The sequence below is a fragment of the Bufo bufo genome, chromosome 1, assembly GCF_905171765.1.
Source record: "Bufo bufo chromosome 1, aBufBuf1.1, whole genome shotgun sequence".
Classification (NCBI taxonomy): Eukaryota; Metazoa; Chordata; class Amphibia; order Anura; family Bufonidae; genus Bufo; species Bufo bufo.
This window is the reverse complement of record NC_053389.1, coordinates 509,968,987-509,985,228: the sequence shown is the minus strand read 5'-3', so window position 1 is coordinate 509,985,228 and position 16,242 is coordinate 509,968,987. Positions and strand designations below refer to the sequence as shown.

Here is a 16,242-nt window from a genome sequence, read left to right as displayed (position 1 = left end):
TTGGCGATTCTATAATCCGGAAGACAAGGTTTATTCTTGTTACTCAAAGACACATAAAACCTGGTCAAGGATAGATATTTTTGGTAATAGAAAACTGCTGGAAAGGAATATAACAAATATAAAATATATTCCTATGTGAGATCATTGTGCAGTTGGGAAGAACAAAAAAAAAGTATTTTTTTCAGGGGGCTAAGTTTTTTTTTTTTTTTTTTTTTTTACAAAGGGTGATGGAGTGTGCAAGCTTTTGGCTAATAATAATAAGAAATCAAAAATCAACAAAAAAAATAAAAAATTGGATAGGTGCGATACAGAATAATAGAGGACAAACTGTAAAAACCCCGGAACAGATCAGTAATGTATTTAGAGTATACTATCAAGAATTGTAGAAATCAAAAATTCTGTATAAAAAGGAGGAATTGTGTCAATATCTAAATAATATTCCCTTCAGGAAGCTTACTGAAGCTCAGGAAAATCAATTAGAGGAGAACATACAATTGGAAGAATTAGGGCTCTTTCACACTTGCGTTGTTGTGTTCTGGCATAGAGTTCCGTCGTCGGGGCTCTTTGCCGGAAGAATCCTGATCAGGATTATCCCCATGCATTCTGAATGGAGAGAAATCCGTTCAGGATGTCTTCAGTTCCGGACCAGAATGTTTTTTGGCCGGAGAAAATACCGCAGCATGCTGAGCTTTTTGCTCCGGTCAAAAATCCTGAACACTTGCCGCAAGGCCGGATCCGGAATTAATGCCCATTTGAAAGGCATTCATCCGGATCCGGCCTTAAGCTAAACGTCGTTTCGGCGCATTACCGGATCCGACGTTTAGCTTTTTCTGAATGGCTGCCAGGACGCTAAAGTCCTGTTTGCCATGGTAAAGTGTAGTGGGGAGCAGTATACTTACCATCCGTGCGGCTCCCGGGGCGCTTCAGAGTGACGTCAGGGCGCCCCACACGCATGGATGACGTGTCGCATGGATCACGTCATCCATGCGCATGGGGCGCTTTGACGTCATTCTGGAGCGCCCCGGAAGCCGCACGGACTGTAAGTATACTGCTCCCCCGCTCCCCACTACTACTATGGCAGCCAGGACTTTAATAGCGTCCTGGCTGCCATAGTAACACTGAACGCATTTTGTACACGGATCCGTCTTCAAATGCTTTCAGTTCACTTGCGGTGTTACGGATCCGGCGGGCACTTCCGGCAAATGGAGTGCACGACGGATCCGGACAACGCAAGTGTGAAAGAGGCCTAAGTGAGAGCTTTGAATTCAACTAGAGATAAAAAGGCTCCAGGGAGAGATGGGTTACCATTTGAGGTATATAAGAAATTTAGTCAAATACTTCTTCCAGAATTAATGGAGACCCTGATTGAGGTCAAGAGGTCAGAAAAGTTGCCCGACTCAATGGAGGAAGCTACTATCGTTCTGATCCCAAAAGCTGAAAAAGATTTATTAAAACCAGAGTCTTATAGACGTATCTCATTGTTTAACACCGATATTCAGTTCTTAGCTAGGGTATTAGCAGATAGGTTAACAAAAGTAATAAAAACAATAATAAATGAAGATCAAACAGGGTTTATTCCTGGGCGATTTGATATATTCTAATACCAGAAGAGTATTTATGAACATAGAGGGGAAATAAAGATAAAAATAGCAAAAAAGGGATATGGTCACTGGAAGCAACTAAAGCATTTGATTGCATAGAGTGGGAATATCTGTGGGAGGTTCTTAAATGTTTTGGTTTTGGGGATTCTTTTATAAGTTGGATGAAATTTATTTATTCACACCCTAGAGCGAGTGTAGCCTGGCTTGGATGTTTTTCTTCGTAAGAAAAGGCTTTCTATTTCCACTCTACCCCATAGCCCAGACATATGAAGAATACGGGAGATTGTTGTCACATGTACCACACAGCCAGTACTTGCCGGTTATTCCTGCAGCTCCTTTAATGTTGCTGTAGGCCTCCTGGTAGCCTCCCAGACCAGTTTTCTTCTCGTATTTTCATCAATTTTGGAGGGACGTCCAGTTCTTGGTAAAGTCACTGTTGTGCCATATTTTCTCCACTTGATGATGACTTTCTTTTTTTAAAATAAATATATATTTTTATTTTCCAAATCAAAATGTTAATACATAAAACGATATCAATCTCAACGGTGTGTCCAGCATGACAATCATAAACATCTTTACAAGAAAAAATTGGACACCCTCAAGATAATATACAATAATAACTATATCAACCCCCCCCCCCCCCCCCCCCCATTGGCTGCCGTCCGCTCCATTCATTGTTATATAGAATAGTATCAGTATTAATTATAACTATACAGCTCTGCGTGCAACTCTCCTTTTCTTTTCAATATCCTCATACACCCTAATTTTTTGGAGGTATAAACTCCACTCCCTTGTTGAGGGCGGGGAGACAGAGCCCCAATACTTTATCAATATAGCCTTAGCAACCATCAATCCCCCCATCCAGATCCGTCTAACCTGGGGTGGGACTTCCACTTCTGACCCATAATCTCCAAAAATCACTATCAAAATACTCGGGTTATAATTCAGTGAAGTCTCCTTCTGTAAAATAGCGAAGACCTCATCCCAATAACTTCTTATTTTTCTGCAGCTCCAAAGCAAATGAACATAGTTGGCATTAACATATCCACATTTAGAGCAGCAGCAATCACGATCTTTATTTTGGGGAAATTTTCCCTGGGTTTTAGGCGTATAATACAGTCTATGGAGTATCTTAAATTGAATTAGCCTATGCGCACTGGAAACTGTCGCCTTTCTCACATTCCTATAAATGGTAGACCACTGAAGTGGGGGGCAATTCAACTCTTGCTCCCACTTATCTGTGCTTTGAAAAGGCGTTACAGTTGCCAGTGCCAATCGGAGTTTCGCATAAAGTCTAGATAGCTTCACCTTTTCATACTTATGGGCGTCACAAAAATCAAAAAATATATTCTCTCGTAGAAAAATAAGACCCCTATTCCTAGAGGTTTCAAATATATGTTTCAAACGTGAATACATAAATAAATCTAATGGTGAACTATCGGTAAAACCAAATTCCAAAAGTGATTTAAAGCGACCCATATAAAAAAGGTCAGACACCCTGTTGATACCATTACATGACCAATAACCAAAATCTGTAATTTTAAAGAACTCCTCCAGATCCCTGTTCTCCCACAGAGGAGTGAAACCAAACGGTCCAGAAGATTTAAGGGTCTTCTTCAGTCTGTTCCACACCCTCTGCAGTGAGCATGGGATCAACAAGGACCTCCCCATTCCCATAAACCCAGTCTCCAAACATGCAAAAATATTATCAACTGGTTTATCAAAGACTTTTTTCAAATATCGTGAAAGTGAACTCTCTTTTGAATAACAGCAACGCTGAATCTGTGCACATAAATAATAACCTTGAAAAAAAGGTAATGACAGCCCACCATCTGCCTCCGACAACCATAGATACTTCTGCTTTATGCGCACCCTCTTCCTTCCCCAGATTAGATCATTGATCATAGTCTCCAACCTATAAAAAAAGATGTCATCTATCCAGATGGGGGAGGCGCACAACGGAAACAAAACTATCGGTAAAATAATCATTTTAATCAAAGCTATTCGGTCCGTTTGGGCCAGTGTCAATTTCCGCCACGCGCTGACTTTATCCCTGACTTTATTCAAAACCGGGGCCAGATTAAGATCATAAAACCTATTTATAGGGACCCCAATCTTAACCCCCAGATAATCTAAAGTGTCATTAGGGGCCAAAACACGGACTCGCCCCCCCTCATCTACGGCTTTGCGATTCAGTGGGAGGAGAGATGACTTTGACCAATTAATTCTGTAACCTGATAGTTTGCCATATTCTTCTATTACCTCCATGACATGCAAGAGAATCTTCCATCCCTGATCCAGGAACAGAATAACGTCATCGGCATATAGGCTTATTTTATCGCTCACTCCCGCCACCCCAAAACCATCTATACAGTTATCTAAGCGAATCCGGGAAGCCAATGGTTCAATAAAAAGGGCAAAGAGGAGAGGAGACAGCGGACAGCCCTGTCTCATCCCTTTCCGCATCTTGACCGGGGAAGAGCTAATACCATTGACACTAATAGATGCAACTGGCTGTGCATATAGCATTTGGGTCATTTCCAGGAACGAATTCCCAAGGCCAAAATGGGACATTGTAGCCCACAAAAAAGACCACTCCATCCTGTCAAACGCCTTTGCGGCATCTAAAGACAGAATGGAGTGGTCTATACCTCCCCCAACAGACAAATTCAGATAAACCCTATATAGACTCATCTGTATCTGCCGTCCCGGGATAAAGCCCGTCTGATTGGGGTGTACCAAACTCGCTATAACCTTTAGACGGTTGGCCAAAATTTTAGCGAAAATCTTGTAGTCCGTATTTAAAAGTGATATGGGTCTATATGACCCCATATCGCACGGATCCTTCTCCTTTTTTAAAACCAAGATAATCACTGCCTCACTAAATGATGGAGGTACAGAGTAGCATGCGCGGGACTCATTCAGGACTAAAAGCAGGATCGGCAAAAGTACTTTAGCGTGATACCTATATAGATCAAACGGCAATCCATCTGAACCAGGGGCTGATTCATATTTTAAAGAAAGAAGAGTCGCCTGAAGTTCCTCTAAAAGAATAGGGGATTCCAAGCGCTCTCTATCTTGAGGACATAACTGGGGGAGCTCTAATTTTTGAAGATATCGATCCATATCGATACGACTAAGCGTAGACTCAGATTTATAAAGGTCGGAATAATATCTCACAAACTCCTCCCTTATCTCCGCTGCCGAGCTCACCCCAACACCCTGTAGGTTCCTAATTTCTCTTATACTGGTAGACTCTCTCTGGTTGGCCACCAGACGAGCCAGAAACCTGCCCGTTTTACCAGATTCACAGAAGCGATTCTGGCCTTGAAATAGGAGCTTATGTTGTGCTTTTTTATATAGGAGCGTCTTAAGCTGTAAGTTAGCCTCTTTTAACTGATTAATGGATTGCTCCGTATAGGAGTCAATTAATGCGGCGCGTAAGTTCCTTATTGAGTCTATCAATTGTTGTTCCCTGTGCCGTACTTCCGTTCTAAACCTGTTAATTTTACTAAAGTATAAGCCCCTTATATGGGCTTTCAAAGCATCCCACACGTAGTGAATATGTGCCGATCCTACATTAAAGTCCCAAAATTCCTGAATATCCTGCTCTATTCTAACTTGCTCCCCTATCACATCAAACCAATGCGGGTTCAGTTTAAAAATTCTACCTGTACTCGGGGCCTCCGCAAATATCACAAGAACTGGGGAATGATCCGAGATTCCATGAGGTTCATACCTCATTCTCAGGACGCGACCGCACAGATCCCGGCTTGCAAATGCCAAGTCTATACGGGACATAGACCCGAATGACTGGCTAAAACATGAAAAGATTTTTTTATTGCCATAGAGGTGGCGCCAGATATCAACCAGCGCCAGCTCCTGGCACACAGCAGACAAGGGGGATCCCGCGCGGCCGCGCCCAGAGAACGACGAGAACCGATCCAGCTCAGGATCCAGTACTGCATTAAAGTCACCTGCCACTAATAACGCACATTGATTTTTTGTGGATATATACTGAACTAACTGTGAAAACACCGTTGCGTTAAATGGCGGGGGAATATAGATAAAAGCCAGTATGACCTCCTGCCCTTTCCAATACCCATGGAGGAATACAAATCTACCTTCTTTATCGATCAGATTATCTAGCGGCTGATACTCCATCCCATGATGAATATATACACTAACCCCTCTTGCATAGGACGAGTAGCAAGCGTGGTACTCAAGAGAGGCCCATTTCCTTTTCAGTCTATAAATCCTATCTAATGTAGCATGGGTCTCTAACAGTACCACAATCGCCGGCAGATGGCGGACCACAAGGTCAAATACAACCGTCCTCTTCACCCTGTCTCCCAGCCCTCTCACATTCCAGAATAAAATATTACACGGCATTTCCTATGGATAAACAGGGTTTCCATCCCCCCTTCACTAGCGGAGAGGCACGCATATCTGCACAGCAACCGACGGCAGCCAATCCCTCCCTTAAACCCACCCCCAAAACAAACCCCTGCATGGTTGACAGGGCATTTCACAATACCCATCAACCTCTCTCCTACCACCAAACCTCCTCCCTACCACCTCCCCTCATTAATAAGATAAAAATAGCAAAAAAGGGATATGGTCACTGGAAGCAACTAAAGCATTTGATTGCATAGAGTGGGAATATCTGTGGGAGGTTCTTAAATGTTTTGGTTTTGGGGATTCTTTTATAAGTTGGATGAAATTTATTTATTCACACCCTAGAGCGAGTGTAGCCTGGCTTGGATGTTTTTCTTCGTAAGAAAAGGCTTTCTATTTCCACTCTACCCCATAGCCCAGACATATGAAGAATACGGGAGATTGTTGTCACATGTACCACACAGCCAGTACTTGCCGGTTATTCCTGCAGCTCCTTTAATGTTGCTGTAGGCCTCTTGGTAGCCTCCCAGACCAGTTTTCTTCTCGTATTTTCATCAATTTTGGAGGGACGTCCAGTTCTTGGTAAAGTCACTGTTGTGCCATATTTTCTCCACTTGATGATGACTGTCTTCACTGTGTTCCATGGTATATATAATGCCTTGGGAATTCTTTTGTACCCTTCTCCTGACTGATACCTTTTAACAATGAGATCCCTCTGATGCTTTGGAAGCTCTCTGTGGACCATGGCTTTTGCTGTGGGATGCGACTAAGAAAATTTCAGGAAAGACCAACTAGAGCAGCTGAACTTTATTTGGGGTTAATCAGAGGCACTTTAAATGATGGCAGATGTATGCTGACTCCTATTTAACATTATTTTGAATGTGATTGCTTAATTCTAAACACGGCTACATCCCCAGTTATAAGAGGGTGTGTACACTTATCCAACTACTTTTTTTTTTTTTTGTTTTGTTTTCTTCCCTCCACCTAAAAGATTTCAGCTTGTTTTTCTATTGAGTGGTACAGTTTATAGGTCACATTAAAGGTGGAAAAAGTTCTGAAATGATTTATCTTTTTCTCATTTTTTTTTACAGCACAGAAACCTGACATTTTAACAGGGGTGTGTAGACTTTTTATATCCACTGTGTATTAAAATATTTTGAAACGCTGAGAAAAGAATTTGGGATTTCGAATGAAGAGTTTTTTTAAAATATTTGCAATTGAGGGATGCAATTAACTCATCATCGGTAGATTTAAAGAGATATGAAAAGGCCCCCATGGAAAATATTAATCCATTGGTAGTATTTTGAGAAGATTAAACAAAGTTAGTAAAATAGTAGCTTAAGAGAAATGGAGGAAAGATATTGATGGGTTATCGGATGAGCAGTGGAAGGATGTATTGAGGAATAGACCTTTTGGCCAGATTGAGGGCCTCACATGGGGTCTCTCAATTTTATTTAATTTTTTTATTCATAGGATATATCGTTCGCTTTACTAATTAAAAAAATGGGTTTGAAACCCACAGATGAATGCTTTAGATGTGGAATGGAACAAGCAGGTCTATTTCACTTAGTTTGGAGATGTCCACAACTGTTCCATTACTGGTCTGAGATAGCAGATAATGTTAAAACAATTATGGGAGTACAAGTAGAGGAAGATCCAGTGGCCTGCATATTAGGTGGTACAATACATTTGCGGGTCTCTAAAATCAATAAACAGGTACTCTGTAAACTGCTGTTTCAAGCAAGACTTTTCATTTAAAAAAAATTGATTGAAAAAGACCTACCTTCTGTGATAGAAAAGAGGAGGTCGGTGGATAATATGATAAAAACAGATTATAATATATTATAATAGGGGAATGAAGGATTGGTTCTCCAAACTTTGGAACAGATGGTTGAATAACTATATAATTTTATTTTATTTTTATTTACTTTTCTCTCTCTTAGGGAGATGATGGGTGGGGAAGGTCTTAGGTAAAAAATAGACTGGAAAATGTAATTTTTCTGTGTAATTTTTTAATTTTTAATATTTTTTTTCATGATGTGTTTTGTAAATGCATAAAAATTAAGTAGTAAAAATAAATGGTATTTGAGGAAAGTGATATAACAGTGATATCTGTTGGAGTGGGGGGGATACATTTATGTTAGTGGCACAACCTATTTAACATGAACTCCAATCTCATAATCTCATTTTTATTCTCTCTAAATCAGCCCTAATGGACAACCTATGTTACTTCCACCTGAGCATGTGCAGGAGCTTAACCTGAGATCCACCGGAATGCTGAATGCTATTCAGAGGTTCTTTGCTTCCCACATGATAGAGACCTATGGATGTGACTACTCTACAAGTGGGCTTACATTTGACACCATACAGACAAAATTAAAGTCATTCCTGGAGCTAAGAACAGCGGATGGGCCCAGGCATGATACCTACATAATATATTATAGTGGACACTCCCACAGCACTGGAGAGTGGGCTTTAGCAGGTAGGTTTTAAGAAGTCTGTAACAAGGATAATGTGCGTATATTATGAGCTGTGACGTGTAGTTGTCAGGAACATGCATAAAAACACATTTTACACACAAGATCTAATTTCTTTCTGTTCAGTAAATTAGCACATACTTTAAACCTGTCACATTTAAAATTCAGCAGGAGGAGCTGCTTAGGAGCCATGTGGATAGTGCTTCTCGGTGATAGACAGCTGCCTCTGTATGAAGAAGACTTCCCACATGACTCCTAAGCATAGACTGAACCGAGATTTAAATAGGACCTTTCATGCAATTTTTTATTAAGGGAGATATATACCTGTACTTGCGGGGTACCCCCCTGATGCTTGCCACCCTGCTTGATTTTAAAAAAAATATATGCCTCCTATGCCCCGCCGGATTTCTCCCACTCAATATGCTAATACTGAGCATCGGAGCAACGAGGAGGAGACTGAGTCTTTCTCTGTCTGCGTCTCCTGGCTGTAGCGCTGTCCAATCGCAGCGGAGAGCGTCACAGCCATGGAGGAAAAAAAATATCACATTCTCCCTGGCTGTGACGCTCTCCTCTGCAATTGGACAGCGCTACAGCCAGGGGAGAAGGAGACGCCCACGGAGAAAGACTCAAGTCTCCTCCTCATTGCTCCGATGCTCAGTATTAGCATACTGAGTGGGAGATATCCGGCGCGGCATAGGAGGCATATTTAAAAAAATCAAGCAGGGTGGCAGCATCAAGTACAGTGGCAGCAAGTACAGGTCCAAAACTTCGCTCAACGAAGCCACTGCCAGGAGTCCGCGGCGCATCAGGCTGAGCCTAGTGCGCAGGCGCCGGATCTAGCAGAGGGACGGGAGGATTGCAGAGGCGAAGCTGAGGTGAGGAAGGCGGCGCTGGGCACCAAACGGCGAGGGGTGCGGGCGGGCACCCTGGGTTAACGTAAAACCCCTTGGGCACCTTAGGTAGGTGAGTGACAGCTTATAAAAACCATTTTTTTGGGCTAATAGAGCCACAAGCAGGTTTAACCACCTCAGCCCCCATGGCTTAAACACCCTGAAAGACCAGGCCACTTTTTACACTTCTGACCTACACTACTTTTACCGTTTATTGCTCGGTCATGCAACTTACCACCCAAATGAATTTTACCTCCTTTTCTTCTCACTAATAGAGCTTTCATTTGGTGGTATTTCATTGCTGCTGACATTTTTTGTTATTAATCGAAATTTAACGATTTTTTTGCAAAAAAATGACATTTTTCACTTTCAGTTGTAAAATTTTGCAAAAAAAACGAGATCCATATATAAATTTTGCTCTAAATTTATTGTTCTACATGTCTTTGATAAAAAAAAAATGTTTGGGTAAAAAAAAAATGGTTTGGGTAAAAGTTAGAGCGTTTACAAACTATGGTACAAAAATGTGAATTTCCGCTTTTTGAAGCAGCTCTGACTTTCTGAGCACCTGTCATGTTTCCTGAGGTTCTACAATGCCCAGACAGTACAAACACCCCACAAATGACCCCATTTCAGAAAGTAGACACCCTAAGGTATTCGCTGATGGGCATAGTGAGTTCATAGAACTTTTTATTTTTTGTCACAAGTTAGCGGAAAATGATGATGTTTTTTTTATTTATTTTTTTTCTTACAAAGTCTCATTCCACTAACTTGTGACAAAAAATAAAAACTTCTATGAACTCACTATGCCCATCAGCGAATACCTTGGGGTCTCTTCTTTCCAAAATGGGGTCACTTGTGGGGTAGTTATACTGCCCTGGCATTCTAGGGGCCCAAATGTGGTAAGGAGTTTGAAATCAAATTCTGTAATAAATGGCCGGTGAAATCCGAAAGGTGCTCTTTGGAATGGGGGCCCCTTTGCCCACCTAGGCTGCAAAAAAGTGTCACACATGTGGTATCTCCGTATTCAGGAGAAGTTGGGGAATGTGTTTTGGGGTGTCATTTTACATATACCCATGCTGGGTGAGAGAAATATCTTGGCAAAAGACAACTTTTCCCATTTTTTTATACAAAGTTGGCATTTGACCAAGATATTTATCTCACCCAGCATGGGTATATGTAAAATGACACCCCAAAACACATTCCCCAACTTCTCCTGAATACGGAGATACCACATGTGTGACACTTTTTTGCAGCCTAGGTGGGCAAAGGTGCCCAAATTCCTTTTAGGAGGGCATTTTTAGACATTTGGATACCAGACTTCTTCTCACGCTTTGGGGCCCCTAAAATGCCAGGGCAGTATAAATACCCCACATGTGACCCCATTTTGGAAAGAAGACACCCCAAGGTATTCAATGAGGGGCATGGCGAGTTCATAGAAAAAAAAAAATTTTGGCACAAGTTAGCGGAAATTGATTGTTTTGATTTTTTTCTCACAAAGTCTCCCTTTCCGCTAACTTGGGACAAAAATTTCAATCTTTCATGGACTCAATATGCCCCTCAGCGAATACCTTGGGGTGTCTTCTTTCCAAAATGGTGTTATTTGTGGGGTGTTTGTACTGCCCTGGCATTTGAGGGTCTCCGCAATCATTACATGTATGGCCAGCATTAGGAGTTTCTGCTATTCTCCTTATATTGAGCATACGGGTAATGAGATTTTTTTTTTCCGTTCAGCCTCTGGGCTGAAAGAAAAAAATGAACGGCACAGATTTCTTCATTCGCATCAATCAATGTGGATGAAAAAATCTCTGCCAAAAAAAGAAAAAGGAGGGGAAAGGCGTCTGCCAGGACATAGGAGCTCCGCCCAACATCCATACCCACTTAGCTCGTATGCCCTGGCAAACCAGATTTCTCCATTCACATCAATCGATGTGGATGAATAAATCATTGCCGGGATTTTTTTTTTTATATATACAAAGTGTTTGCCAAAGTATATGAACACCGCCACCTCCTCAGCTCATATGCCTCGGCAAACGTATCTTTTACTGCAGAGGAGAAATCTCGTCTTGCAGCGCCGCATACACCGACTTGCGTGTAATCTGACAGCAGCGCAATGCTTCTGTCAGAATGCACATCAGTGCTGCAGCTAGTCGATCGGTTGGTCCACCTGGAAGGTAAAAAAAACAAAACAAAAAAGAAAAAACCAGGCCGCAACGCAATAAATTTATTAACTTTTGAACAGAACATATAAACTTTTTTTAACTGAACGTTAACTTTTTTACTTACCGGTATTTTTTTTTTTGTTTAGTTTTTTTTACCTTTTATAGAACAAACCTCTCCTTCCCCATGGGACAATGTGCAAAGCGCAAATCGCCCAAAGATGTGGCAAAGTACGTTATGCACTTTATCCCAGGTGAAAGGAGAGGTTTGCAGCAGCTGTGAGTAAAAGGGCCCTAATAGCCCTGTGTGCCTGTCCTGTGAGATGCAATCCCTATGCTAAGTGTACCTGTGTGTGGTACTTCCGGAAACACTTACCAAAGCATAGGGCAGGGTGGTCAGGACAGAAATAGCGGGTGTCACGCCTTATTCCACTCCTGCTACAGACACGACATCTTTTTCGGGGTGACGGTTGGGTTGAGGTACCAGGAACGACACTGGGGAAATGTCGCTCGTGTAGACGGCTAACTACACTGGTGGATGGGGCCACGGAACCTCCTGGGTAAAGGAGGTTCTCGATGATCTCTTCCTGGAATTTGAGGAAGGATCCTGTTCTCCCAGCCTTACTGTAGAGAACAAAACTATTATACAGCGCCAATTGAATTAAATATACAGACACCTTCTTATACCAGCGTCTGGTTCTGCGGGAAACTAAATACGGAGACAACATCTGGTCATTGAAGTCCACCCCTCCCATGAGCGCATTATAGTCGTGGACACAGAGGGGCTTTTCAATGACACGGGTTGCTCGCTCAATTTGTATTGTCGTGTCTACGTGAATGGAGGAGAGCATGTAAACGTCACGCTTGTCTCTCTATTTCACCGCGAGCAGTTCTTCGTTACACAAGGCAGCCCTCTCCCCCCTTGCAAGACGGGTGGTAACGAGCCGTTGGGGGAAGCCCACGAGACTAGTTCGCGCGGTGCCACAGGCGCAAATCCGTTCTAGAAACAAATGCCTAAAGAGGGCCACACTTGTGTAGAAATTGTCCACATAAAGATGGTACCCCTTGCCGAATAAGGGTGACACCAAGTCCCAGACTGTCTTCCCACTGCTCCCCAGGTAGTCAGGGCAACCGACCGGCTCCAGGGTCTGATATTTTCCCTCATAGATCCGAAATTTGTGGGTATAGCCTGTGGCCCTTTCACAGAGCTTATACAATTTGACCCCATACCGGGCACGCTTGCTTGGGATGTATTGTTTGAAGCCAAGGCGCCCGGTAAAATGTATTAGGGACTCGTCTACGCAGATGTTTTGCTCGGGGGTATACAAAGCTGCAAATTTCTGGTTGAAGTGGTCTATGAGGGGCCGAATTTTGTGGAGCCGGTCAAAAGCTGGGTGGCCTCTGGGACGGGAGGTGGTGTTGTCGCTAAAATGCAGGAAACGGAGGATGGCCTCAAATCGTGCCCTGGACATAGCAGCAGAGAACATGGGCATGTGATGAATCGGGTTCGTGGACCAATATGACCGCAATTCATGCTTTTTAGTTAGACCCATGTTGAGGAGAAGGCCCAAAAAAATTTTAAGTTCGGAAACTTGGACTGTTTTCCACCGGAAAGGCTGGGCATAATAGCTTCCCGGGTTGGCGGATATAAATTGTGTGGCATACCGGTTTGTCTCTGCCACGACTAAGTCCAAGAGCTCCGCAGTCAAGAACAGCTCAAAAAATCCCAGGGCCGAACCGATTTGAGCCGTCTCAACCCGAACTCCAGACTGGGCGGTGAAAGGGGGAACTAATGGTGCGGCTGAAGTTGGTGACTGCCAATCAGGGTTTGCCAGCACCTCAGGGATTCTAGGGGCTCTACGGGCCTGTCTGTGCGGTGGCTGCAACGGGGTAACTACTGCACGTGCCACCGTACCAGCTTCAACTGCCCTTCTGGTGCACGCCACGTCACCATGTTGTACGGCAGTGCTGGTACTAGGTCCAGGGAGGGCTGTTCTTCTGGTGTATGCCTCACCACGTGATCCGGCAGCGACAGCCCCACTCTGCTGCTCTTGAAGCGGATCCTGCATAACCTGTGGTCTAGCGACACGGGGCCTGGTACGCCTGGTGCTATCAGGGACCTCCACCTCCTCGTCCGAACTTTGGGTCAGAGAGCCACTACTTTCTACAGGTTCATATTCTGACCCGCTAGATTCGTCAGATGAGGGTTCCCACTCCTCATCCGACTGGGTCAGAATCCTGTAGGCCTCTTCAGAAGAATACCCCCTGTTTGACATTTTGGACTACTAAATTTAGGGGTATTCCCTGAGACTACCCAAGAAAAAAAGCAAACCTGTCTTACAAAGGGGAGGCTAGCGAAGTACCGGAGGCCGCTGCGGTTGATAAAAAATATCAAAACTGATTTTTTTTATCGCCGCAGCGCGTGTAAAGTGAATGTGCAGTGATCAAAAAATATATATTTTTTGTCACTGCGGTGGGGCGGGCGTGGGTGAACGCACGTGTGGGCGACCGATCAGGCCTGATCGGGCAAACACTGCGTTTTGGGTGGAGGGCGAGCTAAGGTGACACTAATACAATTATAGATCTGACCGTGATCAGTTTTGATCACTTACAGATACTATAAAAGTACAAATGCTGATTAGCGATACGCTAAACAGCGAATAAGTGACTGCGGTGCGGTGGGCTGGGCGCTAACTGATCCCTAAACTACCTAACCAAGGGGCCTAAACTATCCCTAAAACCTAACAGTCAATACCAGTGGAAAAAAAAAAGTGACAGTTTACACTGATCACTTTTTTTTCTTTCACTAGTGATTGACAGGGGTGATCAAAGGGTTAATTGGGGTGCAGGGGGGTGATCAGGGGCTACAGTGAAGTGTTGGTGCTACTCACAGTACAGTCTGCTCCTCTGCTGGATCCAACCGACGAAAAGGACCAGCAGAGGAGCAGAGAAGCCATATAACAGATCATATTTACTAATATGATCTGTTATATGGCTTGTGATTGGATTTTTTGAAAATCGCCAGCCTGCCAGCCAATGATCGTTGCTGGCAGGCTGGTGACGAACTTGTTCTTTAACTTTTGCCGGCCCGCGATGCGCATGCGCGGGCCGGCTTTGAGCGAAATCTCGCGTCTCGCGAGATGACGCGTATATGCGTGACTCTGCGCAGCGCTGCCACCTCCGGAACGCGAATCTGCGTTAGGCGGTCCGGAGGTGGTTAATAAGGGCAGTTTAGGATTCATGTTATTAGTACGGACCTGGCCATATGTTTAGCTTATAGGGCTCAAATCTCATGACAGAATCCCTTTAAATTTGTGTGGTCCCATCCCCTGACCTCTTGTACCCATTTTATATAAATTGTAAACTTTCATAGACAAGACTTGTACTGTATTTAGTTTCCACTACTATTATGGTATTTAAATAAACTATTGTATTATATGAGCAAATAATACTTAATTCAATATTTAGAAGATTTTTTTTGTGATGATTGCTGATCACGAACGGGAGGCTTTAAAGTTCCCTAAATCATGAAGTGCCACAGCCTGGAATGTGCAATAATTCCTCTCTTTGTCTTACATTTGAAGGTGGCGAGACTTTACGCTTCGAGACTCTCCTGGAGTGGTGGAGGGAGAAGAACAGCACCTACTGCTCCCGTCTTTTCCTTGTGTTGGACACAGAATGCTCACAGCCTTGGGTTAAGGAGGTCCGAAAAGTTAATGATCAATATATTGCAGTTCAAGGAGCAGAAATGGCTAGAATAGTAGACATTGAAGAGGCAGATCCCCCACAGTTGGGTGATTTTACTAAAGAATGGGTGGAGTACAACTGCAATCCTGACCACAACATAAGCTGGGCTGAGAAAGGACGCACCGTGAAAGCATTATACGGCGTGTCAAAGCACTGGAGCGACTACACCCTCCATCTACCGACGGGGAATGATGTGACAAAGCACTGGAAGATTTATTTTCCTCGCGTTACCTACCCACTAGTCCATCTGGCTAACTGGTGCGGAGCACTCAATATTTTCTGGGTGTGTAAAGCTTGTTTTAAGTGTTTAAAGAGATTAAAAATGAATTGGTTTCTTCCAGCGGTTCTTGACACGGGCCAAGGCTTCAAACTGGTCAGATCCTAATTGCCACCCAGAACAAAGTATTGTATACTTGTTAGAGATCTATTCACATATAAATATATTTAGATACTTCAGTACATTTGTAAAGAGATTTTTCACCCTTGCTGTTTCAGCCGTGCACTGCTCTGTTACATCTGTCTGACAGATACATGTATCTGTTCAATTTTTTTACAAGTTGAACTTTGTTACTGAAATTTGTGTATTCCATATCTGTATCAGTGTGGGTTTTGCTCTGAATTAATCTAAAGGGAGATGAGCTGTGCTGTAATCTATGGTTGTGTAACATTCAACACAACGGAAGACCATTTCTACTGAATGTGATCCAAGTTCGACCTTGATCCATTAAAATGGGTCTGTTTGTGCAGAAAAATATTTATTCTGAAGGACAGACCATTCTTTCTGTTTTATCAGGTTCTTTACAGACAAACAGCTATTCTTATGATTTCTGTCTATTAGGGCTCGTTCACACGACCGTGTGAAGCCCGTGCTGTGAACCGCAAATCGCGGTCCGCAGTGCACGGGCACCTTCCGTGGGGCAGGCGCATGGGGATCGCAGACCCATTCACTTGATTGGGTCCGCGATCCCTCCAT

The 16,242-nt window shown here is 43.2% G+C and overlaps 1 protein-coding gene across 1 annotated transcript in view; it reads left to right on the top strand.

Moving 5' to 3' along the window:
- Positions 1-16,195, top strand: part of TMEM168 (transmembrane protein 168) — a 34,440-nt gene extending 18,245 nt beyond the window's left edge. Inside the window, exons 4-5 of the mRNA XM_040411123.1 lie at positions 8,207-8,481; positions 15,107-16,195. Of these exons, the coding sequence (XP_040267057.1) occupies positions 8,207-8,481; positions 15,107-15,654 (823 nt within the window). The 3' untranslated portion in view covers positions 15,655-16,195. The remainder of the gene's footprint in view (positions 1-8,206; positions 8,482-15,106) is intronic.
- The last annotated feature ends 47 nt before the right edge of the window (positions 16,196-16,242 follow it).